General features: G+C 35.5%; 1 protein-coding gene and 1 long non-coding RNA gene across 2 annotated transcripts; one reads left to right on the top strand and one right to left on the bottom strand.

Annotated features, from left to right (window-relative positions):
* Nucleotides 1-1,395: 1,395 nt before the first annotated feature.
* On the bottom strand, nucleotides 1,396-4,542 carry LOC145795800 (UPF0481 protein At3g47200-like). Its single transcript, XM_082880704.1, has 2 exons — nucleotides 3,946-4,542; nucleotides 1,396-1,982 (listed from the first exon to the last, which is right to left on the bottom strand). The coding sequence occupies exons 1-2, from the start codon at nucleotides 4,448-4,450 to the stop codon at nucleotides 1,396-1,398; spliced, it is 1,092 nt and encodes a 363-aa protein (XP_082736830.1). The 5' UTR covers nucleotides 4,451-4,542.
* A 19,566-nt stretch (nucleotides 4,543-24,108) lies between these two features.
* On the top strand, nucleotides 24,109-25,952 carry LOC145794647 (uncharacterized). Its single transcript, XR_014334579.1, has 3 exons — nucleotides 24,109-24,181; nucleotides 24,935-25,041; nucleotides 25,309-25,952. It is a non-coding gene; the product is annotated as an uncharacterized LOC145794647 (long non-coding RNA).
* Nucleotides 25,953-26,312: the final 360 nt, after the last annotated feature.

Here is a 26,312-nt window from a genome sequence, read left to right as displayed (position 1 = left end):
TTGTCTAAAAATTTAGTTTTATTGGACATTATTAGGCACATGAACAATTACAATTTTTAAAATAGATGCCAACTATAAATTTAAACTTAAACAATCTATTTTATAAAATAAAATATAAATTGTTCATATATTGATTGATATATGACGAAACTGATTCTTTGTACAGTCAGTCTTGATATGAGATGGGTTCTAGTAAGCTCACCGGAGATGATGGATTTCACCAGAAACCGGTCGGAGAAGATGAATTTTGCTGAAAGAGATGATTTTTTCTGGAAATGAAAGAGAGAGGCTCGATTTGTTAATAATCAAACTAGATTCAAGAAGAGATTGAGAGAAATGGTGCTTGGATGAAAGATCAAAGAAAGAAAACTAGTGAGAGAGGAAACATAAAAAATAAATAACAGAGCATCCCATAAAACTCCTACTTTCACTCTTTCATTCCAAATCTCCAACTTTGCTACTATGTTGGTTCTGAATCATGAGCTATGGATGGGTGTATACATTCCCAAGATTGGCTTGAAGTCTAAGCAATTGATTATGGTGATGCCATGTGTTGCCATGTGACCACATGAGAAAGATTCCCTTCCTAACTGCCTGGTCGAGATAATTGCGATCCCCAACCAGTGTTTTCTCCTCAGGTATCCCCGAGAACAATAAGATGCCTGAGGGTTTTATAAATTATCTCGACGAACCTTTGATTTTAGCCACTAAACCAACAATTCCCACCATCCCAAGATAAAGGTCAGGTGTGGTCCAAGGAACTTCCTGCCATATGATACCAAGTCCAAAGGGACTTCCCAAGTCGCGCTACCTTGACTTTGAGTAAAGACTAATTTGAGTGATGAATGAATTTATCTTTGAGTTCTCCATCTTCAAGAGAAGGTTCATTTTCAAACTCGTCACATCATAGTTCTAACATGTCAATTAGGCTCCAAGTTCACAAGTGTTCTGGGATTCTTAATGGAGTAACTTCTGGGTTCTCGAAATATTTTCGAAGCCAAGTACTCAGATCTTTGGGTTTATGCTCTAAACATTTTTGAGTTCGGTTGCAAAGGATATTTGGATCCATTGTTCTGAATCGTTTCAAGTCCAAAAGTTTGTCCCGAGAGTTTCGTGATCTAAACTCTTTGTACCACTTCCAGCCTTCAAAGTTTGGGCAGGAGATTTGAATTTCATACTTTTAAGTTTCCACTTGCTACAGTCTTCATTATAAGGTTTATGAGATAAACGATTCCAATCATCTTATGGGCCTAATTGTTTTTAAATGCTAAATCTATAATTATGCAACATCATTTTGTGTAATTTTGGAAAATTTTATCAAACACCTTCTTCGAACTTTCTTAAGAATATAGTTCAAGATTTCAAATAATCTCACTTAAAAGTTTTTCCATGGGCTCAACAACCTCTATTACAGAAGTAAGCAAAAATAGAAAACATTGTCTGTGTCAAAGTGAGTAAAAGCAACATAATAGCTGCGAGAAATGAGATGATTGTCCATGGGCTGTTGAAATAATTACGCCTTAACATCGTTGTCCATTTGTTCCGACGTTGCTTACTATACTCGCTTACGTCGTTAAATACTTGAGAGTAATAAAAATTGTCATGAGGTGCAAAGGCACAAGTAGAAATCTTGTTAAGAATTGACACAACCGCTTTATCACCACCTAGCATGTTTTTGAGAATACCAGAGCGACAAAGCAAGGAGACATCTTGTGACGAGTTAATGAGGCAACACAAGAAAGTTAAATAATCAGTGATATATTTGAGGCCAATGTCCTCCTCGAGATGATGTTGCTCGTATGCAATTACATTTCTAAAAAGACATTCTATCTTCTCATGTATGACGAATGTTGGGATTTCTAATACCCCATTTTTAAATTTTACATCATAAAAGATTGTATCATGCTTAGATTTCTTGAACTTGATCCCAACTTCATGCAGCTCTGTGGCACAATGCATGTGTTTCCATATCTTTTTCTTGTCTGCGATGACACTTGTTAGAGGTATTGATTTTGAAAGTGAAAAAGGTAATTTGGTGTGCCAGGCCAAGAAAATGCTTCACCGGGCAAGTTGAAATTCCATTATTGTGACATTTTTGTTCTGGGTCCGCTTGAGAGGGGAAAGGCACGCTCGAGCGGAAAATCTTAACTCCTAGTATCTTTTGAGTTTACAGGCGGGACGCTCGAGCGTAGGAATTGGCGCTCGACCGGGGAATGTTGGCTCTCAGTTGTTTTCCTGTAGCTCTGCAAAACTTTTGAGTCATGTCATTCCATGCTCGAGCGAGGGAATTGTTGCTCGAGCGGGCTCTTTAGTTTATGTCTTACGCTCGAGCGGGGTAAGCGGCGCTCGAGCGGGCTGCGCAAATTCAGCAGCTTAAAAACACGATTCTAGATCTTCTCTTCTACTCTTTCTTTTCTACCTTCCCTCCCCTCCTCTCTTACTCGAAAACCCTAGTTTCTCACTCTAAAATACCTCCCATTCTACTAGGATTTGGCTTAGATCTCCTAGCAAAAAGTGAAGAATACTTAGAGATCATACTTTCCACCAATTGGATCTTGGTTTGATCTTGATTTGGCAAAGGATTCTTCTAGGTGGCTCCATTTTTGCCCTCTTGAAAAGGTAGGGATACTTTTATCCTTGTATTTCTTTGCTTTGAATGGATTTCATGGTGTGATTGTAATTTACAAACCAACTTGAGAACATTGTTGGATTATCCCCAATTTCTATATAAGAAACCCTTATAATTGCTTCTTGTTTATAATTTCTTATACCCTCCTGTCTAACATGTATATGAATATTATTGAAACCCATTTCTATGATAAACAAGACTAACCTCCAAATTTGGTGAAACCCTAAACTTTCAATTAAGTTGAAAACCCTTTAATTAAATAAAATTTACTTAAATTCTTAGAATGTTGTGATAATAAAAAGGGTGATATATGAGGAAATTGTTATAGTAGATGAATTGAGGTTTGGATGTTAATTTCTTTAAAATGTGGTGTTGTGTTCCATTCCTTGGCTATGTTGAATGCTTGTTGATTGAAGTAAAATATGATTGGATTGTTGATTGTGCATGAGTCCGAGTAGGAGTCACTTTTTAAAATGTGGTGTGGTGTTGTGTTGGTACCCGCGTGGGGAGTTTGAAAGGTGCCTAATTGCCTTGTCTAGGCTTATCGCTGGACGAATGTGGGAAAAATGGTTTTTGGGTGTCCACATAGTCCCGCCGTATAATAGCCGGCAAAACTGGAAAAACAGATGATTTTCTTTGGGTGCTCACTCTCTACCGTATAATAGCCGGCAAATGTGGGAATGGTTTTACACAACAGTAAAGGGTAATTTGTGTTGGACTCTTACATGTGGACTCATGGTTTGCCATCCATGGTTGTGATTGTTTATGTGCAATACTTGGTGACATGAATTGCTTGGCCCTTAATGATCTAAATTATAATCTATCACTCTTGAATTTCGATGTCTCGCTATGATTGATTAAGTTTACTTGTGGAGATTTATTCCTTGTTCTGTTTTGTCACAAGAATAACATGATGCCATTTTGAAAAGATTAAATACTGGTTAAATGTATTCCTGCTGGGCAAATAGCTCAACCCTATATTATTTTTCAGGAATTGATGAAGTGTTACCCCCTTGATGGACGGGATCCAGCGGTAGCACTTTTTGGGAAGAAGTAACTCATGAGTGTTTTGATATTTTGAATTAGAACTTTTGTAACAAGTCCATCAAATTGTTTTGTAATTATTGTAAGCCCTTGAGGCCTATATTTTGTATGGTTATCTAGTTCATTGAACAGTATTTGAGTATTGAAATCTTGTGAGATTGTACATGATGAATTGTGATCCTACAACCTTTAGTTCAATGAAAGAGATGACTTTTGGGAACATTCTTGTGTTTGTTTTGATCTATTGTTGTGAGGAAATTCTAGGGTGTTACAATTATAAGTATATAAAATCATTTCAAGACCTGGCGATGCACTATAAAATAAATATTGACTAACACAACAACAGTATCGAATGGCTAAATCAGTGATATTGTCATGAGGGTCGAGAACTTTGGTCATATCGAACAACTGCACAAGAACAAAGAATGGCAATTGATTTTCAAATAAATATAAGTCGCGCAATATACTTGGAAGTATCCAATCAATTTTGAAGAGCGGGTCATTTCTATCTCTCATACTTGTTATGGTAAATTTGCGAAACAACTCAACGAGAAAGCAGCTGTCAAGAAGCATCATTTTCACAAACTCGTCTTTGTTAAGCCATACAGAGTTTGCATAACATCTAAGTGCTTGTTCTTGCAAATCTCTCATGGCTACTATGTATCTATCCATACTAGTCTCATTTCTTCGTTTAAGAGGCAATCGCAGATACCGTAATTTGTGTTCTTCCATCCATTGTAGGTTGTCTTTACCATGGTGATATGGTCCTATAGCCATTATTTCTGGTTCATATAACTTTTCATTTTGCCAACGTAGTCAATCATGCATTTTGTAGATATAACACTCGGAGTCTGTACTGGATAGGAGTGTAAGCTTTTTATCTAAGTGAAGGGAGACAGGATCAACAGTTGCATTCGACAACATATCTTGTAAAATTAGTGGAAATCCTATCTAAAGAAATTACCAAATTTGTTATATATATATAAAAAAAGAAAAAAAGAAAGAACATAGGATATATTAGGTGAATGAAGCCAAACTTAAAAGATCACAGACTGCTCTAAAAGAGTTTTCCAAAAAGGTTTTTTCATAAATTTTGAAGCTCACATTACAGATTGACCATGGCTAGTACATTTTTTTAGTTATCTAAAAAAAATGGAACACCCTTGAAATGCTTCAAAGCCTATCTCCTATATCTAATTTTTTGGCAAATTGTCTGAAGAAATTTTATTTTATTTTATTTTTTATTTTTTTTATTTTTTTTAAAGTTTGTGATCTAATTGGCGTGGTGCTATTGGGTTGGGCTACTCGGTTCACTTTAGGACCACCTAATTGATTGGAACCTTTCAATTTATAGGATACGTAGATAAGTTAATTTATTTAAAAAATTAAATTAATTGAATATTGACAATTACATGATCGTATCACATTTATCTTATAAAATTGGACAACAAAATTTATCTAGTGGAATCACCCTTGGAAAGGAACTCAACCCTTAAGAATTTCAGGGATAGATAACATTAGATGAAACAAAATGCTACCTATAATCTTATTCCTCATATCTTTTTCTCACTCCAAAACACAAGCAAGGAAGCAGATTTTATATGCATTTATGAATATAAAGGCCTAGGGTTACTTTGTGTTCAAGAGTGAGAAACTAAAATAAAAAATATAATTATATATAACATTACTCTTAGATAAAACTACTAAACCTATATACATATGCATGTGTTTCTTAAAACGTTTCCAGGCCAATGCCCCTCCTAATCCCCCTCTTCTTGTGCCCTTATCAGGTGTGATATTTAGTTCAAATCTTATCATTGTGTCTAGGAAGTAGGATACTAGATATAATACGATACGGATACAACTATAGAACAAAAATTAAAAAAATATGAAACCAATACGATCAGGATATGTTTTTTTTAAAAATAAATAAATTATTTTTTAAAATTATTATTGACGAGTTGCGCATAAAATCAAGAATGTTGAAAAATCATACTATAATTTTATAATACAAAATATTAACATTTAAGAATTAGATATTAATTTAAGATAGTAGCTTGTTTACTTTTTAATTTTCAATAGATCTTGCAAATATTTTATTTCAATATCTAATATGTTTGTATAACAATGATAAAACAATTTACAACTTGTCCCTGCATTTTTCCTTTTGGCACAGGTAAAGAATATTGTTTTCAAGTTTACTTGCTTATTTATATGTTGATATTTAATTTTAATTATACTATTATTATATTCTCTTATTAATACTTACTTTCTATATAATTATATGGGACATGCATGAAAAAAAAAGATATATCATTTTGACAAATTTAATTACTTTAATTCACTATATTCTTCTTATCAAATAACTAAATAAAGTATTAGAAAAATATTCTTATATTTATCCTTACAATTATTTATATTATATTATTATGCAAGAAATACTACAATTTTAATTTTGTAAAAGAAGTATTATGTGATTTAGTGTATCTGACACATATCTGTGACTATCCAAAAAGTAGATATCTAATACAAACATAATACAGATACATCTCTCTTTTTGAAATATCTGTGAATATCCAAAAAGTAGATATCTAATACAAACATAATACAGATACATCTCTCTTTTTGAAATATCGGAGAAAAATATCCATACTTCACAACAATGTCTTATGGAAATTTTGATTTCTTTCATTTTTTCCCTTCCAGCTACCAATTGTTAATATATATTGTTAGGTCCCTAAGTCTTGTCAATTCCACGAACAAACTTGTGTAATCGAGTTGTAATTTCTGTGCTGTTTTGGGTTTCTCGCTCGAGCGACGAAGTCCTCGATCGAGCGAAGGACTGTGTCTGGCTGCAAACCTGAAAGAGGTCATTGTGCGCTCGAGCGAAGCATTGGAGGCTCGAGCGAAGAACTGCGTCTGCATACAAACCTGAAAGAGTTTATTCCTCGCTCGAGCGAAGACTTTATGGCTCGAGCGAAGGTACTTATGGAAGTCACGCGAGATAAGCTTCTCGCTCGAGCGAGATAAGCTTCGCTCGAGCGAGCTTCAGAATCCGGAATTCTATAAGTAGTTGGTTTCTCCAAACTTTAGGATTACTTTTTAGATCTACTTTGAGATTTTCTGAGGTTTTCTTATGGAGAGATTTTTTGTGAGTTTTTCTTGATATTTTGAGAAGAGTTCTTCACTCATGATCTAAAATACATACATCAAGAAGTTGGTTACTTTATATTCAAGAGAGAGTTTTCTTCGGTGGATTTCGAAGATTCAAACGTATAGTTTCAAAAGGCGTTTGATTCTATACGTAGTCGTTAAATCGACAAGTGAGGTTGTGGAATAAACTTCAGGATTGATCAGTTCCGAGACGAAGTCGTGGAAAAAGAGTTACAGAAGATTCGTAGACAGATTGACTGAGTTGGGTAATTTGTATGATATCTTTGTAATCGTTTTACTTCAGTAGTGGATTGATTAGTGGCGTTTCGCTCGTGGTTTTTTAATCACAGTTGGAGGTGTCCAATTGTGGTTTTTTCCACGTAAAAATCGTTTGTGTCGATTTATTAATTATTCTGAAAAACAAACAATCCAAATCACTTTCGTAAGTGCTTGTTGATTTAGATTGTGTGTTTTGGATTTTTGGGATTTGGAATATTTTTAATCTTGATCTAATCACGAATCACTTAGGATTTTCAATTGGTATCAGAGCGGGTCACTCTTTTTTTAAAAAATATAGGAGTGTGATTTTGTGTGACTAGTATTATGGATTCTATTCGTGAAGGTAACTCGACCCATAGACCACCTTTACTCGATGGTACAAACTATTCTTACTGGAAAGCTCGTATGAGAGCATTTTTAAAATCCATCGATGAGAAAGTCTGGCACTCCGTGATCTATGGATGGAGTGAACCTACTATCACCATTGATGGTGTTAATATTCCTAAACCCCTTGATAAATGGGACATAATTGATTACCAAAACTCGAGTTGGAACAGTAAGGCTCTCAATTCCCTATTTTGCTCCGTCACACCTGAAGAGTTTCGACGTATCTGCACGTGTGAGGTAGCAAAAGAGGCTTGGGACATTTTGGAAACGATTCACGAAGGTACAACTTCTGTCAAAAGGTCAAAACTTCAACGTCTCACCTCCGCTTTTGAAACCCTTTTTATGCGCGATGAGGAGACGTTTGATGATTTCTATGCAAAACTTAGTGATATCGTGAATTCCTGTTTCACACTCGGGGAAAAAATCCCGGAAGCTAAAATTGTTGGAAAAATTTTGAGGTCTTTACCCGAGAGGTTCCAACCAAAAGTGACAGCCATTGAGGAGGCTCAGAATGTTGATACCCTCAAGCTTGATCAATTGGTTGGAAACTTGCAGACTTATGAAGCACACCAGATTTCAAAGAAAAAACAAAAAGAAAGTGTGGCTTTCACTAGTGCTCATGAGTCTGCAAAAACTCCGAAGGCTGAATTTGATTTAGAGTCTGAGATGACGGCTATGTTTACTAAACAATTTTAAAAAATTTTGAAGAAAAAGAAGCCTAATTTCAGAGACCCTATTTCAAAAGACAAGAGTAATGAAAAACCCAAAACTTTTCCACCAGAACTTGCTTCAAAAACTGAAAAGAAGATTGTAAAGGGGCAAGGGGTCAAGTGCTATGAATGTCAAGGTTTTGGTCACATTGCCCTTGAATGCCCTTCGAAAAAGAATCGAAAGAAAGTCTACACTGTAACTTGGGATGATGAAAGCGGGTCGGAGCAAGAACCCGAAGAACCTGAATCTGGAGAAGACGGGGATAGTGCTTTCATGGCATTTTGGTCTACTTTGAAACCACCTCCTCCAAAGCCAGCAGAGTTAGCTCGTGGTCAGAACTTGCATCTTCCTCCCACCTTTGATGGGAGTAACTACCTGTTTTGGAAAATCAGAATGAGAGCTTTTCTGAGAGCTTTTGATCCAGAAGGCTGGCAGGCCATTGAAGAAGATACAGACAGGGCTGACAATCCGAGCAATCAGAGAGCCCTGATCACTATTCGTAGAGCAATTTCTACTGAAGAACAGCAACGGGTTGTTCGTTGCACAAAGGCTAAAGAGGCATGGGAAATTTTGAGCCAATTCCATGAAGGAGGAAATTCACATTCACCACCATCCAGCAACTTTTCAGTCTTAGTTGCTAGATTGGAAGAGGCAAAAGAAAATAAAGAGCAAAAAGAGGATGATGAAACATCTGATAACAATGATGAGATCAATGGCGATGAACTACAACAAGCTTACGAAAAGCTATACGAGGAATCTCTGAATTTATCCAAAACCAACGACAAACTCTCTCTCAAGATCAAAACATGTGAGAGTGAGAATATCAGGCTGAAAGGAGAACTTGTAGCAGCAAAGCAGAATATCGTCAAGATCTTGAGTGACAGGCAAGACTTATGTGGAAAATTACTATCCTGTGAAACTGAAAGGAATGAACTTCTGAAGGTGTATTCCACATATGAAGAAAAGCTTGAAAGTCTTGAGCTGTCACAAGCCAGATTGGAAGAGATAGTCTGTCAAAAGGATGAAGAGCTTCATGTTGCTAGAGCCACTATTGCCATGTGGAACAAAGGTTCCAAATCTTTAGAAGACATCCTCAGGTCTCAACAAATGGGTTGCGACAAAAGCGGGTTAGGCTATGGTGCAACAGCTCACAAGGGACAGGCCTCTACTTCACATGACAAGAAGACTCAAGCAAAGGGAAAATTGAAGGTAGACCAGGCTGATCTCTCTCTTCGTCTACCTAAAGCTGGTAAGATCAACAAAAAGGAGGTAAAACCGGTTTTTATTTGTCATCACTGTGGTAGGTATGGCCACATTCGTCCTTATTGCTATGAATTGTTTGGTAAGGTGTCTCAAAAGAGTAGAAATTCAAATACTTTTTGGGCTAGGAGACAACCTTACATGTCTAGGCGGAATACCAAGACTAAAAAGATTTGGGTGAGAAAAGATGATTTGACTTGTTTAGTTGTTCACACTGCTCTAAAAGCACGTGATTCACACATGTGGTATCTTGATAGTGGGGGTTCTCGTCATATGTCCGGTAACAAATCCTACTTCACCTCCCTTGAAAACTATGAAGGAGGAATTGTTACCTTTGGAGATGGCGGCACTTCGAGAGTCATTGGTAAGGGCTCTATAAGTGTTGCTGGTCTTCCCAAGCTAGATAATGTTCTACTAGTTGATGGTCTTAAAGCAAATCTTTTAAGCATTAGTCAAATGTGTGATTCCCATCATGAAGTATTGTTTTCAAAAAATAAATGTGAAATTTTGGATAAAAAGGGAAATACTGTCTTACATGGGGTTCGCACATCTGATAACTGCTATGGGATTGTTACTACTAATGATCTCACTTGTCACTCTGCCATCATTAGCAACATTGACCTGTGGCATCAAAGATTAGGTCACATGAACTTCAATGACCTAACTAAGATAGCCAACAAAGAGCTTGTGAGGGGAATACCTAAACTGGGTAAGAATTTGAGCCATGTGTGTGGACCATGTCAACTTGGAAAGCAAACCCGTGGCCCTTATCAAAAGGTGAATAGCTTTACAACCAAACGTCCTCTCGAATTGGTTCACATGGATTTAATGGGTCCTACTCGCACTGAAAGCATCGGAGGTAAAAGATACATTTTTTTAACTGTTGATGATTTTACTCGATTTTCATGGGTAAATTTTTTAAAGGAAAAATCTGATACGTTTGATGCTTTCCAGGCCTTAGTCTTTAAAATCCAGAATGAACAAGGTATTTCCACTGATCGTATCATAAGAATCCGAACCGATCATGGTCGTGAGTTTGAAAATAGTTCGTTTTCGGATTTTTGTGATATACATGGAATTAAGCATGAATTTTCAGCACCCATTACTCCACAACAAAATGGAGTTGTTGAGAGGAAGAACAGGGTTGTTCAAGAAATGGCTAGGGTCATGCTCCTTAGTAAGAAACTTCCTCCAAAATTTTGGGCCGAAGCCATAAATACTGCTGTTTATGTCATAAATCGCGTGTATTTAAGGCCCAGCACTTTACAAACTCCATATGAATTGTGGAAGGGCCTGAAACCTAATGTAAAATACTTCAAAACTTTTGGGAGTAAGTGTTACATCTTCAAAGATAGAGAGCCTTTGGGCAAATTTGACTCCCGAAGTGATGAAGGTATTTTTCTAGGGTATTCAACCACTAGTAGGGCTTTTAGAGTCTATAACCTGCGAACTTCATCTTTAATGGAATCTATCAATGTGGTTATAGATGACACAGGTGCACCTGCTCCAGCAACAAATGAGGATGATAATGATGAGTCTCCAATCTTGGATATGGAATCACAAAATCAAGGAGAATGTGCAGACCCATCACAAGAAATGGTTACCGAACCATCCTCACAGGTAAGGTCAAGTCCAAAGAGTGCTCCAAGAGACATCACTCCTGTTTCCCCTGTCACCACAAGTCCTGAGCTTAAACCATCAGCTAGGGTGAAACTGAATCATCCAGCTCAATAGGTGATTGGAAGTGTCTCGGATCGAATGAAAACCCGAAGACAGATTCGGGATGAGGTATCACATATGTGTTATGTTTCTTTAATTGAACCTAAGAATTTTAAAGAGGCCTTGCTAGATGATAGTTGGGTCAATGCTATGCATGAAGAATTAGGTCAATTTGAACGGAACAAAGTTTGGACTCTAGTTCCCAGACCTAGAGACATGAATGTGATAGGTACCAAGTGGATCTTTAAAAATAAATCTGATGAGAATGGTACAGTTGTTAGGAACAAAGCTAGGTTGGTTGCTCAAGGCTACACACAAGTAGAGGGTGTTGACTATGATGAGACGTTTGCCCCAGTTGCATGTCTCGAATCCATTCGTATTTTACTTGGTGTTGCATGTTTTCTTGGCTTTAAATTGTTTCAAATGGATGTGAAAAGTGCTTTTCTGAATGGGTACTTGAAAGAAGAGGCATATGTTGAGCAACCAAAAGGGTTTGAGGACCCTAAATGTCCTAATCATGTCTACAAGTTAGACAAGGCTTTGTATGGATTGAAACAAGCCCCTCGAGCTTGGTATGATAGACTCACTACATTTCTTCTTGATAATGATTTTCAAAGGGGTAGTGTGGATAAGACTTTATTTGTGAAACATACTAAGTCTCATATTCTTGTTGCTCAGATTTATGTTGATGATATTGTGTTTGGATCCACTGTTGAACATCTTGTGAAATATTTTTCGGATTGCATGACACATGAGTTTGAGATGAGCATGATGGGAGAGTTGTCTTATTTTTTAGGTCTTCAAATTAAACAGTCTCCTTCAGGTATATTTGTGTCTCAGTCTAAGTATGCGAAAAATCTTGTGTCTAAGTTTGGTCTTGAGTCTGCCAAACATGCACGCACTCCCATGAGCACCAGTCTTCACCTCTCCAAAGATTCCTCTGGTATTGATGTTGATCCTACCCTTTATAGGAGTATGATAGGGAGTCTTTTGTACCTCACAGCCAGTCGTCCTGATATTGCTTTCAGTGTAGGTGTCTGTGCCCGTTACCAAGCTAGTCCTAAAGAGTCTCATCTACTTGCTGTCAAACGCATCATTAAATATGTTAATGGGACTTTGGGGTATGGGGTTTGGTTTTCTACTGATACTACAGCTGAGATTACTGGTTTTTCTGATGCCGACTGGGCAGGGTGTGCTGATGATAGGAAAAGTACATTTGGGGGGTGTTTTTACCTTGGGAATAATCTGGTTTCCTGGCATAGTAAAAAGCAAAATGCCATCTCTCTTTCAACTGCTGAGGCTGAGTACATTGCTGCAGGGAGTTGTTGTGCACAAATGCTGTGGATGAAGCAAATGCTTCATGATTATGGGATAGAACAGAACACTCTTACTCTTTTCTGTGATAACACAAGTGCCATAAACATTTCAAAAAATCCTGTCCAACACTCTCGCACCAAACACATTGACATTCGTCATCATTTTATTCGAGAGTTAGTGGAAGAGGGCCTTGTTGTTCTTGAACATATTCCCACTGAGCATCAAAAAGCTGATATTTTTACAAAACCCCTTGATCTTCTTCGTTTTGAGTTCCTTAGAAAGACCTTGGGTGTCATGCTCGATCACTAGAGTGTCTCTTGTTACTTGAGTAGGTGTAAGTGTTTTGCCTTATGTATGCTTGGATGTCATAATCTCATTATCATTGATATCTACTGTACTTGCATCCAACTTTTTATATACACTACTCATGCTGCTTACAAGATCTCATTGTTCAGTGGTCATAGCTCATTTTGAATGCCCATGCTCATTAACCTCATGATCTCATTCTGTACACATCCTTGAGATTAATTGTTGCAGGGGTTTCCGCACATGTGATCAAAGTTCTCTATGGACCACTAACAGTGTTTCTTGTACTTTTACAGTGGAATTGACCGATACTAGCATATCATGGGTGATGTTGAGTCTCTTAACCATCTACCATCTGTTTTCACTTCCACGGTTTCTCCCTCAGTTCCTTGAAGTCCGGGCATTAGGAAAAGGCTACCTCAGAGGCACCAACCAGGCCATCCTTTATGATTTCATTCTTCTCTGGTTTGGTTTCCATACTCTTGAGAGTGAAAGCCACCAGTGAGTGCCCACAAGAAAGAAAATGTAAAAAAAAAAAAAAAGGGACTCTTTGATTGAGGGGGAGCCTCCGCATTTACTCAACAAATACCCCGTGATTCCTAGTGGTTTGACTTTTCACTGTATTGTTGAGTTACTCTTGATGGAGGTCCAGCCATCCGATCACTACTAGGATTAACTCTAGCTCAGTGACCTCTCATGGATTGCACACACACACTTTTTTATGTGAGCTCTCATATTGGATTTTGAGTTGTACATTCTCATGTAGCTTATGATCATTGATTATATTTTATCTGCTTTGCTCATGATTTCCAGTGTCATTGTTTTTTTTAAAAAAAAAAAATTGCAAGTTCACAAGATTCATGAATTAAGGGATTATATCATCTTAGTATTCACTTGGCTAAGTATGATCATCTATTTTTGTTTCAGTCTCACCTCTTGATTTTGAGTATAGTGTTGTTTTTATATATATAAAAAAAATATTATGGCTTGTTTTTTTTCTTTCTTGGCTCGAGCAACAATTGCCTCGCTCGAGCGTGCTTTTGCCACTGCATTTAGACCTGAGAACATGTTTTTTTGGCTTGACCGACCCATTCTTAGCTCGAGCGACCGCCTGGGCATTTTTAGCTCTCGATCGAGCAAGAAAGTATTCGCTCGAGCGACCTGTCGCAGTTCAAATTCTGAATCTGTGCCTATTCAGTTCATCTTTCCCCCCCCTTTCGTCTTTTCTCTCTCTCTCTCCCCTAGGGTTTTTCGTGGTTATCTTTGCTGCGATCTTCTGTTTTTTTCCCTCTTGATTTCGGAGTTTTTTTTGTTTCTTCATCTTCTCTCTCCGTTTCTGGTAAGTTTTTTTTCCTTTCTTCGTTTTATTTTCTTTTTTTGTTCGTATGATACTTGGGTTGAGATGTGGTTGTAGTTGTTCTTTGTTAGACTCTAGGTTTTATTTTTGTTGGTTGTGGTTCTTCCCTCTAATTTTCGAGCCTCACTCTTGCATCTAGGGTTCATGATTTTGTCTATTGCACTCTCCATTGTGCTTAGGGTTTACCATTGGGGTTTTGTTAGAGTTTAACATTGGGGATTTTCTTTACATATACATATATTGCCATTATGTGATTGTAATCTGTTTTCTCTCTATTTTTTCATACATTGATGTTTCGATTCTATAATGGTTGTAATATCTTGTTTTCTCTGTGGCTGATTGTTTGTCTCTTTAGCACTGCTAATCATTTCATTTCTTTTATGCTACTGTTACGAGTTTCACTGCTTTTCTAACCCCTGTTGGACTAATTTGTTTTGACTGGCTCTTTGTGTTTTGTTTTGGGGGTTTTCTGGTGTAGTTTATTGGATGTTCCTTGTCCTTCTGGGCTCTTGTCTATGTTGCTCTGCTTGGGTTGTATTAGTCATGGCCGAGTCATCCAAGCGCCGTAAAGCTACGGTTTCTCGTTCTTCCTTCAACTCTGAAAAGTTCCCATCTAAAGAAAAATCTAAGTTGTTTCGGGAGTCTTTTGCATCTCGTAAAGTACATTTAGAGCGCAATATCCTCCCAAATGCCTTTGAGGTTCTTCCCATTCGGTCTTTATTTGATTCGTTAGGCGGAGATCAAGTGTTGCATTTCTCCGGGCCACAAAATTTGAGTCTCATCCGGGAATTCTATTGCAATATCCATTCCATTCGCAAAGAACTTCCGGCATCCTTTGAGACTTGGGTTAGGAAGAAGTCACTTGTTATCACTGGGGATGTGTTTCGGGTTTTACTTGGTCTTCCTGAAGTTCGTAATTGTCATTTTCCGTTTCTTACCCGGTCAGGTGTTGATTTTAATTGTGTTGCTTCTGAGTTATGTGGTGTTGACCGGACTTGGATCACTGGGGATCTCCTTCAGCAAAATGAGTTGCTTCCTCGGTTCCGTCTCTTGAATATCATCGTGTGTGCGAATCTTTATGTCACCACCCATTCCTCGCATATTACTCAGGACCAAGGTTATGTTCTGTATTGTATTCATCACCGACTACCTATTGACCTCCCAGAAATGATTGTTTCAAAAATGATTGGGGTCTCTGAGGGCAGAAAATCTTTGGGGCTTCCTTATGGGTGTTTGCTTACTCGTTTTCTCACTGCCCTTGATGTTCTTGTTTTTGATGATGATGAGTTTGCTTACCCTATCAAACCCATTACTAAATTGACAGTCTCTCAGAGTCAGGCTCATGTGAGGGGGAGTGTGTCAGGGGTTGGGAGTTCTGGTGCAGGTAATGATGATCCCCTTGCCGAGGAGGAGGAGTTTGAGGCCGCCAATGCCAGTGCCCCTGATCTTTCTGAGCTACGTCCTCGCTCATTTCGTGGCCAGCTACAGCACTTTGAGCAGTCTGTTACACGTCGCCTTGATCTTTTGGCTACACGTCTTGATGCTTTTGATGGCCGTCTTGATGAGCAGAGTGCCATGCTTGCTCAGATTCTTTCTCTTCTTCAGTTGCAGCAGCCACCATCATCTCCTTCTTAGCTTTTGGCATATACTTCTCTTGGACAGTTTTTGTTCTTACTTTGGATAGTGTTTTTGTTTTATTTTATGCTGCCTCTGCCTGTTGTTGTTTTTGGGTCACTACCGGACAAAAAGGGGGAGTAGTTTTAGTTTTGGGGTACTCATGATTTTTTTTTTTTTTTTTTGCAGATAAGCATTTGGAGGTTTATATGTTGTGGCTATTATTGATATTATTGATATGGATATTGGGCGCTATATGTTTTTATTTTATATCTTGATGGTTTGTTTTGTTATGTTACATTTCAGGTTTGATGGAGTTAGATTTCATTACAGGTTTTCCTCAAGTTTGGTTTATTGTTTCAAGATGTTAGTTCCAGTTTGTTTTGAGATTGGTTGCATAGTTGGTTTGCCTTGAGTTGTAATCGTCTTAGCTAGTTCGTTTGCTTTGAGTTGTAATCGTTTTAGCTAGTTCGTCTGTTTAGGAAATTGTGTTAGGAAGTTTTGTCCGGGTATTGACAAAGGGGGAGATTGTTAGGTCCCTAAGTCTTGTCAATTCCACGAACAAACTTGTGTAATCGAGTTGTAATTTCTGTGCTGTTTTGGGTTTCTCGCTCGAACGACGAAGTCCTCGATCGAGCGAAGGACTGTGTCTGGCTGCAAACCTGAAAGAGGTCATTGTGCGCTCGAGCGAAGCATTGGAGGCTCGAGCGAAGAACTACGTCTGCATACAAACCTGAAAGAGTTTATTCCTCGCTCGAGCGAAGACTTTATGGCTCGAGCGAAGGTACTTATGGAAGTCACGCGAGATAAGCTTCGCTTGAGCGAGCTTCAGAATCCGGAATTCTATAAGTAGTTGGTTTCTCCAAACTTTAGGATTACTTTTTAGATCTACTTTGAGATTTTCTGAGGTTTTCTTATGGAGAGATTTTTTGTGAGTTTTTCTTGATATTTTGAGAAGAGTTCTTCACTCATGATCTAAAATACATACATCAAGAAGTTGGTTACTTTATATTCAAGAGAGAGTTTTCTTCGGTGGATTTCGAAGATTCAAACGTATCGTTTCAAAAGGCGTTTGATTCTATACGTAGTCGTTAAATCGACAAGTGAGGTTGTGGAATCAACTTCAGGATTGATCAGTTCCGAGACGAAGTCGTGGAAAAAGAGTTACAGAAGATTCGTAGATAGATTGACTGAGTTGGGTAATTTGTATGATATCTTTGTAATCTTTTTACTTCAGTAGTGGATTGGTTAGTGGCGTTTCGCCCGTGGTTTTTTAATCACAGTTAGAGGTGTCCAATTGTGGTTTTTTCCACGTAAAAATCGTTTGTGTCGATTTATTAATTATTCTGAAAAACAAACAATCTAAATCACTTTCGTAAGTGCTTGTTGATTTAGATTGTGTGTTTTGGATTTTTGGGATTTGGAATATTTTTAATCTTGATCTAATCACGAATCACTTAGATTTTCATATATATATATATATACATATATATAAATAAACAAATAAATAAATAAGTGGACAAACATACCAGGAAGGAGAGGCCTCCAAATATCAACCAATTCACTTAGAGACACCTAAGAAACCAAGAGCAAGACGAGAGGACTTTCCAAACAACAAGAAGCTTTTATAACTCTTTTTATCTACATACATATGCATATGCATATGCATCCATATATATATAAAGGGTGAGTGAACAATATATATATATATATATATTTGTTGAATTTATCTTATTTTTGTCTATTATGAAAGGTTTTCTTTACCCTTGGATTTATTGATGTCCACTCGCTAAGACATCTATTATTATAGGACTATTGAATAGGCTTTTCAACAGCAAAATTATTTTTTTCTTCTCCTCCAATTCTGCATATTCACACTAAACCAATCAAGATATGTATCCAAACACAATATTTCAATGGTCTGGCCGAGCCTGGTCAGATTTTAAAATGATGGTTCAAGCTCAAGCTTCCGGGCTGGATTCGGGCCCGAGCTTAACCGGACTGGGGTAACTCGCTATATTTAAACAGTGTTTAAATTTTGAATTATATAATAGTGATTTAAGAGAAAAGAAAAAGAAGAGACAAATATTCACAATAATATAAATTAAAATTTTATTACTTTTTCCTTATAATTTTCTTTTTGTCTCTCTTTGAATACGTATACTGAAATATAAGATTCAAATACATCCTTAATTAAACACGAATATAGAGTTTCAAGTGGTCGGTATGACTAGCAGCCTCAATTAGAGAAAAGTCTAACAAGCTCCCATTTGTCATGTTTGAATTTTGGCACCAGAACACTTGTGGTAGACAGTTACCAATGTCGAATTAATTTAATTTTTTATAAATAATTTTTTCAATAACTCTTATAAAATTAACGGTTTGAATCATTAAAATTAATTTGAAAGTGGTCTCACTGATCCTAACAACATCTATTTTTATTCATTTAGCTCGTCGAGATAAAACTGTGATGTACCAAAAACAAAATTTGGGATAAATCACTTTGGCAGTGTTGGAAAATTTGGTTTATAAGGCTTATTTTGGGCCAACTTTGAGCCCAAAATGGAGTGGGCCCCAAATGTCTTTTGGGGTAGATCTGAAGAGGTGACATGTTCCTTTTCGCATGGCAAGTCACATGGTGAAGACGGTTCGTCAAAACCATTTATGAATGAATAGGAACTTGACGTCGTTTTCGGGTTCATGGAATGGACATTTAAAGAATTAAATGTGGGTTTCCTTGAAATGGGTTGTCCCACAATGAAACTTTAAAAGAGCTTTGTTGAGTATATAAGCTCTAGATTGCAACACTTGGGTTGGGCCCCAAGGGGTACCCCAAGTTTGTAGAAGGGAGGAGTTATGGACAAATAGAACCTTGGCTCAAACCACCCCACACGCGCGGGCAGGCCGGGTTGGGCCATGCCGGGCGCGGGTGTGGGTTGTGGGTCGAGTCAGTTCTAATATTATTTTTTTGGACAAAATTTATTTGAATTTTTTCCAGGAAAATCTAAATGAACTTAAATTCAAATTTGGAACCAAATTTGAATTTAAATTTTTCTGTCTACGTTTGATGCCTCTTCTGTCCGAATTCTGCTTTTTAAATTGTTTGAACAATGTTAATAACTGCCCAGCAGCTACAAATCTGTAACTGCCAAACAGATTCAGAATATTGGCTACAGATCTGTTTGAATTCAAATTGCATCTGTTCAAATCTGTTTCACACTTGTTCACTTCTTGTATGTACCTGTTCGGGACAGCATTTTTGCCTATAAATTCAGATCTGTTCTAGCAGTCTTGATATCCAAAAAAAAATAGTCAGAAAAAATTCATTTTTGCAGTCCATATTTCTCTTTTGCATTTTATTCTTCATTCTAGTGTTAGAGAAAATTAAAGAGAGTATTAGAACACAAGGTTCTAGTTTGCCGGACAAATTTGTTTGGAGTGCTACTACAAATTTGTGAAGATCATTGTATCCTGGGAGATAGAAGCCACTTAACCGTAAGCACCGTAGTGGGGCGAATCTGTCTTAAGGGCAGAGTGTCACACACTAGACTTAGTTTTTAATTATTCATTCGGTTCAGTAAAAATAAATTCGGTACGTAATTTATTTTATTTGTTTGATTTATTTCAATTTATTTATTGTACACAGAAGATTGTTCCAACAATCTTAAGACAGATTTGAATTATTCTGTTTACAGAATTTTTCGTTTATTTCCTTTCTTCTTTCTTCTTCTTACAGAAATTATTTTCTGTGATTTTACAAAATAATATTCTGGTTGAAAAACAAATAGTAGTAATATATTATTTGACAGATAGTAGTAATAAACTGTCTATTTTCTTTGACAATTAGTAGTAATATACTGGTGTCATTAACAATTCAGAATATTTATTTGTGAAGTTTGTCAGAAATTAATTTTGGTTTTCTTAATTTATTTCTGAGTGTTCATTAATTAAAAAAATAAATTCTTTTTTTTTTTAATTATTGAAGTGTTACAAAAATTTAATTTTCTGTGTGGAATTAATTTGGTTAAATAAAATTTTCTTTTATTTCCAAATTAATTGAAAAATAAAAGTTACATTATTATTTTTCTTTTATTTTTACAGAATTTAATTCTGTGAATTTTGATTAATTTTCTATGTAGCACTACAACAAAAGTAACCTATGGTGATGAAAACTAGTGAAGAAAATAAGATTCGTCACTAAATAAAAATAATTCGTGAGGAATTTATAAATTTTGTCACATATAATAAAAAAATGAAAATGATAGGTGACAAAATTTATTTTCATCAATAAATACTTCATATTAAGTGAGGAAAAATTAAGTTTCGTCACCAAAAATTTTCCCGCTACTTTTTTTTGGTGGCGCCAAAATTTTGGGACTTTTGGTGAGAAAAAAAGTTGTCACTAATTATAAAATTATTTGTGAGGAATATATTTTCGTCACCAAAACGTTTTAATATTTTTGATATCTTTTGGTGAGGAAATAATATTGTCACCAATTTTGGTGGGAAATTTTTGATATATTGAGCGGCAATTAAAAAAAACATAGGGTATTAATTTTTTTTTACCCATTTTCTGTTTATCATCTCTATCTCTCTCTCTCGAAATAGGGTATTAATTTGTCGTACCTCTTGCTCCTCCACCACACCGATCGCCATTGTCACCTCTATTAGCCTTGCCGATCGTCGCCGCCACTAGTAGCCTTGCCGGTAACCGCCACATCTTATTCACTCGGTGATTTGGTACGTGATTTCTCTTTTCTCTTTTTCTGGCGTCTCTTTCTCTTATTCTCTGTATTGGTATGGTGACGAAAATTAGTGAAGAAAACAAATTTCGTCACTAAATAAGAATAATCCATGGGGAATTATAAATTTTGTCACGTATAATAAAAATATAAAAATAATAGGTGACGAAATTTATTTCCGTCAATAAATACTTACTTTTAGGTGAGAAAAAAAATAAGCTTCGTCACCTAAATTTTTCCCACTAATTTTTTTTGATAGTGCCAAAATTTTGAAACTTTTGGTGAGAATTTTTTTTTTCAACAATTAAAAAATTATTAATGAGGAATATATTTGCGTCACCAATAATCTTTTTTTTTTTTGAAAAAATTGATTTTAAATATTTTAAGACCATTTGGTGAGAAATATATTTTCGTCACTAATATTTTTTAATATTTTTAGGCCTTTTAGTGAGAAAATTATTTTGTCACTAATTTTGATAGAAGAATTTTGACATATTAAGCAATAATGAAAAAAAATAGTCTATTATTTTTTCCTCCTTTTTTTTTGATCAGTTTATTTTTCCCTCCTTTTTTTTTTTGGGATCAGTCTTTGTATCAATTTGTATCTCTATCTGTCTCTCCCTCTCAAAACAAAACACAAGGGTTGAGTCACTACTACAAAAACAGTTAAAGATCACACTTTGACAAATGAAATATCTCACTTTTATTAGAAGTGTGATAAAAAAAAATTAGATTGATATTTTAATCACACTTAATTTGGTCGAGTGTGATAATATTTATTTTTTATATCATTTTTCAATTAAGTGTGATTATATATATATATTTTTAATCTCACCTTCTAAATAAGTGTAATTATATATAATTTTTTTAATCACAACTTCTAAATAAGTGTGATAAAAAATTTTTGAGAAGAATATTTACCGCCTAATTTTATTTTATGTTTAATTTTATTTATTTTATTTATTTTTTTATTTCTCTGTATGTATCGAATGATACATACACAGGGGAAATACCAATCAACCCCAGTCTCTTGCTCTGACTCTCGTCGACTGCCCATCGGTCTCCTCTCATCGACTAACCATCGGCCACCGTCGCTCATCATCTCATCGCCACAATTGGTACACCGTCTCAGGCCCATTAATTTTAAATCAGGTTTTTCTATTTCTCTCTCTCTCTCTCTCTCTCTCTCTCTCTGTCTCTCTTTATCTCTCTCATTTTCTCTATTTCCCTATTTGACTCTAGCTCCAAGATTTGTTTGTTTTTGTGTTTTGATGTTGTATGGGTTTGATTTATGGGAAATGAGTAAATGTGTTATGATTTTTGATCTACATTTAGGGTTTTTTTTTTTTTTTTTTGATGCAGAGGCTTTCAAGATATCAGAAAGTTTTTTTTTTTCTTTTTTTGTAAACGAATCAAACCATTGCATATTTGATCCCTTGACTTGTCACTGGCATCAGAACCCAACATGGCTAGGAATTGATCACTTTGAAACTATACCCATGAATGCTAAATATCAGTATGATATCGAAATGTATATTAGTAAGTTAGCAAAATTCCCTAACAAAGCAAAATTTTCCAACAAAGAGAGTTCAAACTGAAGTTTAGAACGAACATTTAGGTACGAATTGTAACAAAATTTTGAAAAAAGGAAATGTTCTTGAATATTTTTTGTTGTTGATATGAAAATTGTTGTAGTCTCTTCATTTTGTTTGTTTGTTTGTTTATTGTAGTTGCATCTAGTAATGGGGTTGATTTCTCAAATGATTAAGGTACCTTTACTTTGTTCAATGGATATGTTCTAGAGATATTTAGATCTTAATCACCAAAGTTCTCAATCTTTTTGTATTTTCATTTGGTGGAAACATCACATTCAACTGTTAGCTGATCTCAATCTAAGGAAAACTCCTCAACTTTTGGAATTGGTGGATGACGACAAGGTCACAAGATGTTGATTGTTTATTACCTTTCATTGTTACTTTAATGAAAAATAGAGTGTTATGTTTTACATTTTGTTATTATACCAAATGCATAAATGAAATTTGCAGGATGTTGAGAAACTAATGGGTTTACCCCCAGAAAAGGTTTTACTCAAATGGATGAATTTCCAATTGAAGAAAGCAGGATACAAGTAATAGCTTTCAAATTTCTCATCTGATCTGAAGGTAAGAAAAAGTTCACCAGTTTCTTTATGACGAAGCACTCTTGTTTAAAATATAGTAGTATTGGTTTGTTTATCAGAATACATAATTATAGGTAAATGGATTTGTATGCACTTTTTGATGATACTACCCAAAATATTGTTGTCCTACGTATGGTATTGGAGCAAAATTAGGGAGGTATCCCTTTCACCTCTAAAGGGGGGAAAAATCAAACCAAAAGCATGGTCAACATTTATATTTTGGCTCTTTTATTATGGACTGCTCTTTACTACTTCATGCATCATGATTCATGAATTTTTGCACAATTTAATAGTTAAATTTATTTTTTGCAATTTGGATTAATTTGAACCATTGTCAGGCAAAAAATGTTCAGTCAAAGAAAAAAAAAGTGGCTTTGTCACTTTTGAGATATATATAGGGTGGTGGTGGATAATTGAGATCCTATATAATTTTTTTCCATGCTATTTTCCTTGAATGATCAGTTCACCACCATGGCTTATTTAATAGCAGCAACTCCATTCTTTAGCGTAATGCGAGAGGTTTCTATAGAGAGTGAAATAGTTTTTAATGAAGAACTACTGACCAAAACTGGATTTTGGTGTTGTATTCTTTTTTTGCTTTCTGTTTCATGATTTTTTTTTTTTTAAGGAGAAACTTTCACAGCTGATCAATCATCAATTAATGAGCCAAAACATACCTTCGGAATATTATAATCTTATAACTTCTTCTTTTTTAGAATTAGTAGTCGCCTTTTTTTCTTTTTCTTTTTTTCACTGAAATGACCTTGTAGGCTTTGTGTACTGGTAAAGCCTATGCTCACTTGCTTAATGCTCTTGCACCAAAACATGGTAATGCCAGCACATTGGATACTAAGGATCCTACTGAAAGAGGGAATTTGATTCTTGAGCATGCAGAGAGAATGGATTGCAAAAGATATGTCACTTCAAAGGACATTGTTGAGGGATCGACAAATCTAAATCTGGCATTTGTTGCTCAACTATTCCAGCAGAGGTTAAACTAATTGCTTGTGAATATGTTGGCTTTTTTCATGAAGTATCACCATGGATTTCTTTGTAATTAGTTTGTGAATTTCTTAATGCAGTAATGGCTTATCCATGGAACCCAAAAATATGTCTTTTGCTGAGATGATGACGGATGATGCTCAAACTTCTAGGGAAGAGAGATGCTTCTGATTGTGGATCAACTGTGTTGGAATCAATTCATATGTCAATAATCTGTGTGAGGATGTCAGAACAGGGTGAGGTTATAATTTCCATGGCCTATTTTTGAGTGCCTGATAATTTTGTTTGATTTTTATCCCTTTTACATGCAGATGGGTTATATTGGAAGTTCTTGACAAAGTTTACCCAGGATCAGTAACTGGAAGCAAGCAACGAAACCTCCCATCAAGATGCCTTTTAAAAAAGTTGGAAGGAATTGAACTTCTCCCTTGTGAATGTAGCAGGAAACGATATTGTACAGGGAAACAAGAAGCTCATACTAGGTTAGTGCAATTCGACACATGCTTTTGGGCCTATGTGATAACTACATTTTTGCAGAAGAAAAGTTTTCCCGAGTCACAATTGCTTGTCATATATCTGCTTTTAGTGGACTTTGCTCAGTTCTACATTTATTCTTTTAGTTTCATTTCTACTTCTGTTAGTTACTATCTTCTATTTGAGCCAAAACCTTCATACATGCTCAGCTAGTTGAATATTCGATCTTTTCCATTTTCCAAGATAAAATTTTTTAAGCTATCTTTGCTAAAGGACTTTCTTTCTTTTTCTTGAAGTTGGGGAATTAGAATAAAAGCTAAAAATGGAAGATGTGGTTTTTGTAGTTAAAAACTGATCTTTCTTTCCTTTGCATTTTTCTGTTTCTTCCCCTTTCTGTGATGCATGTTTGAAAAAGAAAAATAAAAAATAAAAAAAGAAAAAGGAAAAAGCAGCAGAAGAAGCAGAAGATTGGATGGTTATAGGTATCTTATGGATTAAACGGATTAGAGCTTCAGGTGTTATTTCTTTATAGCAAACTGCTTTTCTAGATACTTCTATGCCAAAGACAGTATTCTTTTGTAGTTATGATGTATTGAACTATAAAAATTACCTATCCTATGATCACACAAGTTTTAATTTTTTAGTATTGTCTGAAGTTTTAAGTTAAATGAATTTAGATTAACTACTAACAAGTTTTTTTAATAATAAATTATGTTATTATCATTAATTTTTTTTTTTTATTTTTTTTTTTTTTTTTGCAGGTTGCTGCTGGTTTATTGTTTATGCATGTGATGGAGAAACTAAAAAATGGTGATACAGGGAGTTTGTCTTGTCTCTTTAATTGAGAGGATTTGCATCTTGTTGAAAAGTATGATCGTCTCTCTAATGTGTAGATTTATTCCTCGTCACACTCGCAAATTACCTGTAAAAGGGATAAAAATGCTCTGTCGACATTTTTGCTGTCTTATCTCAATAATAGTTATGCATGTTTAGCTGTACTAATAAAAAAAAAAAGAAAAAGAAAAGAAAAGTTATGCCTTGTTTACTCCTTCGAGATTTGAAACAAATTGATATCATCACAACAGGGTTCATATTTTTACCTAACATCCCCTCCCCTTCTTTTTCTCTTGTCAAGATCACTTTACTAGCGAGAGCTGACGAACAAGGGCAGATGATCGAATCACTTCACACCTCTGCAAGCATTCCTTAAGGCTTAGACTTACACACAAGCATTGCTTGGGCTTATATCGTTTCTAATGCCATGTGATATATTTTTCTTTGTTCTTTTTATATTTAAATAATAGTTGGCTTTTATTTTGGTTTTATGACTTTAAAATATCTGGCCATGCACTGAAGATTTTCATTTTAGATTTGTTGATTCTATGCACGTGTCATATCTATATGGTAATCCAAACATTTATACTAGTAACAATCAAAATGGTTATTCCTTTTCTATTGATGCAGGAGATGAAAAGTCAGTGTGATGAGAAAATGTTCGACTTTACCTTTTATAAGACTAGAACAATCTTTAGAAATAGTTAGTTTATTCATATGCTTCTAACGATTTCTAAATTAGTTTGTGTTTTTATTTTTCAGGCCAGAAATTTCTTGGAGAGATGCAAAATATGGTCAAAGAATTCAAGAACTTAGATTTTCATACCTCTCCATCTCCTTCCTCCGCGTCCATTCCTATAAGTAATACCCATGTCCAACAACACAAGTAGTAATCCTTTCTTTGGGGTTCTCTAATCCCAACTTTTTGTTGAAAATGCATACACTGTAAACATGAGGTTTGTTTTTCATATTCATATAAGTTTTAGTTGAAATGCATCCATCATTGTCAACTTTGTTGTAATGACTAGGATTGAGGGGTTTGTTTTACTTTATACATGGATGCAAATTGTCATAAATAAGAAGGCATTGAGGGGCTTCAATGGTACAACTCAAAAGTCTTACATGGTTCTTGTGTTGTCTTACAAGGTTCTTGTGTTGAATTCCACCAATCAAATTTACCTCATTGAAGAAGTCATTGGCCCATTGTCGTGAATCAAATGTACCTCAATGCTACGTTATATTTTGGAGCTATTATATATATTCTGCCATTAGTGATAGTGATGTATAGTATTCTTGCGATCTTTT

The sequence above is a fragment of the Camellia sinensis genome, chromosome 7 (assembly GCF_055761805.1).
Source record: "Camellia sinensis isolate YWXY chromosome 7, ASM5576180v1, whole genome shotgun sequence".
NCBI classification, from domain to species: Eukaryota; Viridiplantae; Streptophyta; class Magnoliopsida; order Ericales; family Theaceae; genus Camellia; species Camellia sinensis.
The sequence above is the reverse complement of the archived record's forward strand: the minus strand, read 5'-3'. Positions and strand labels throughout refer to the sequence as shown.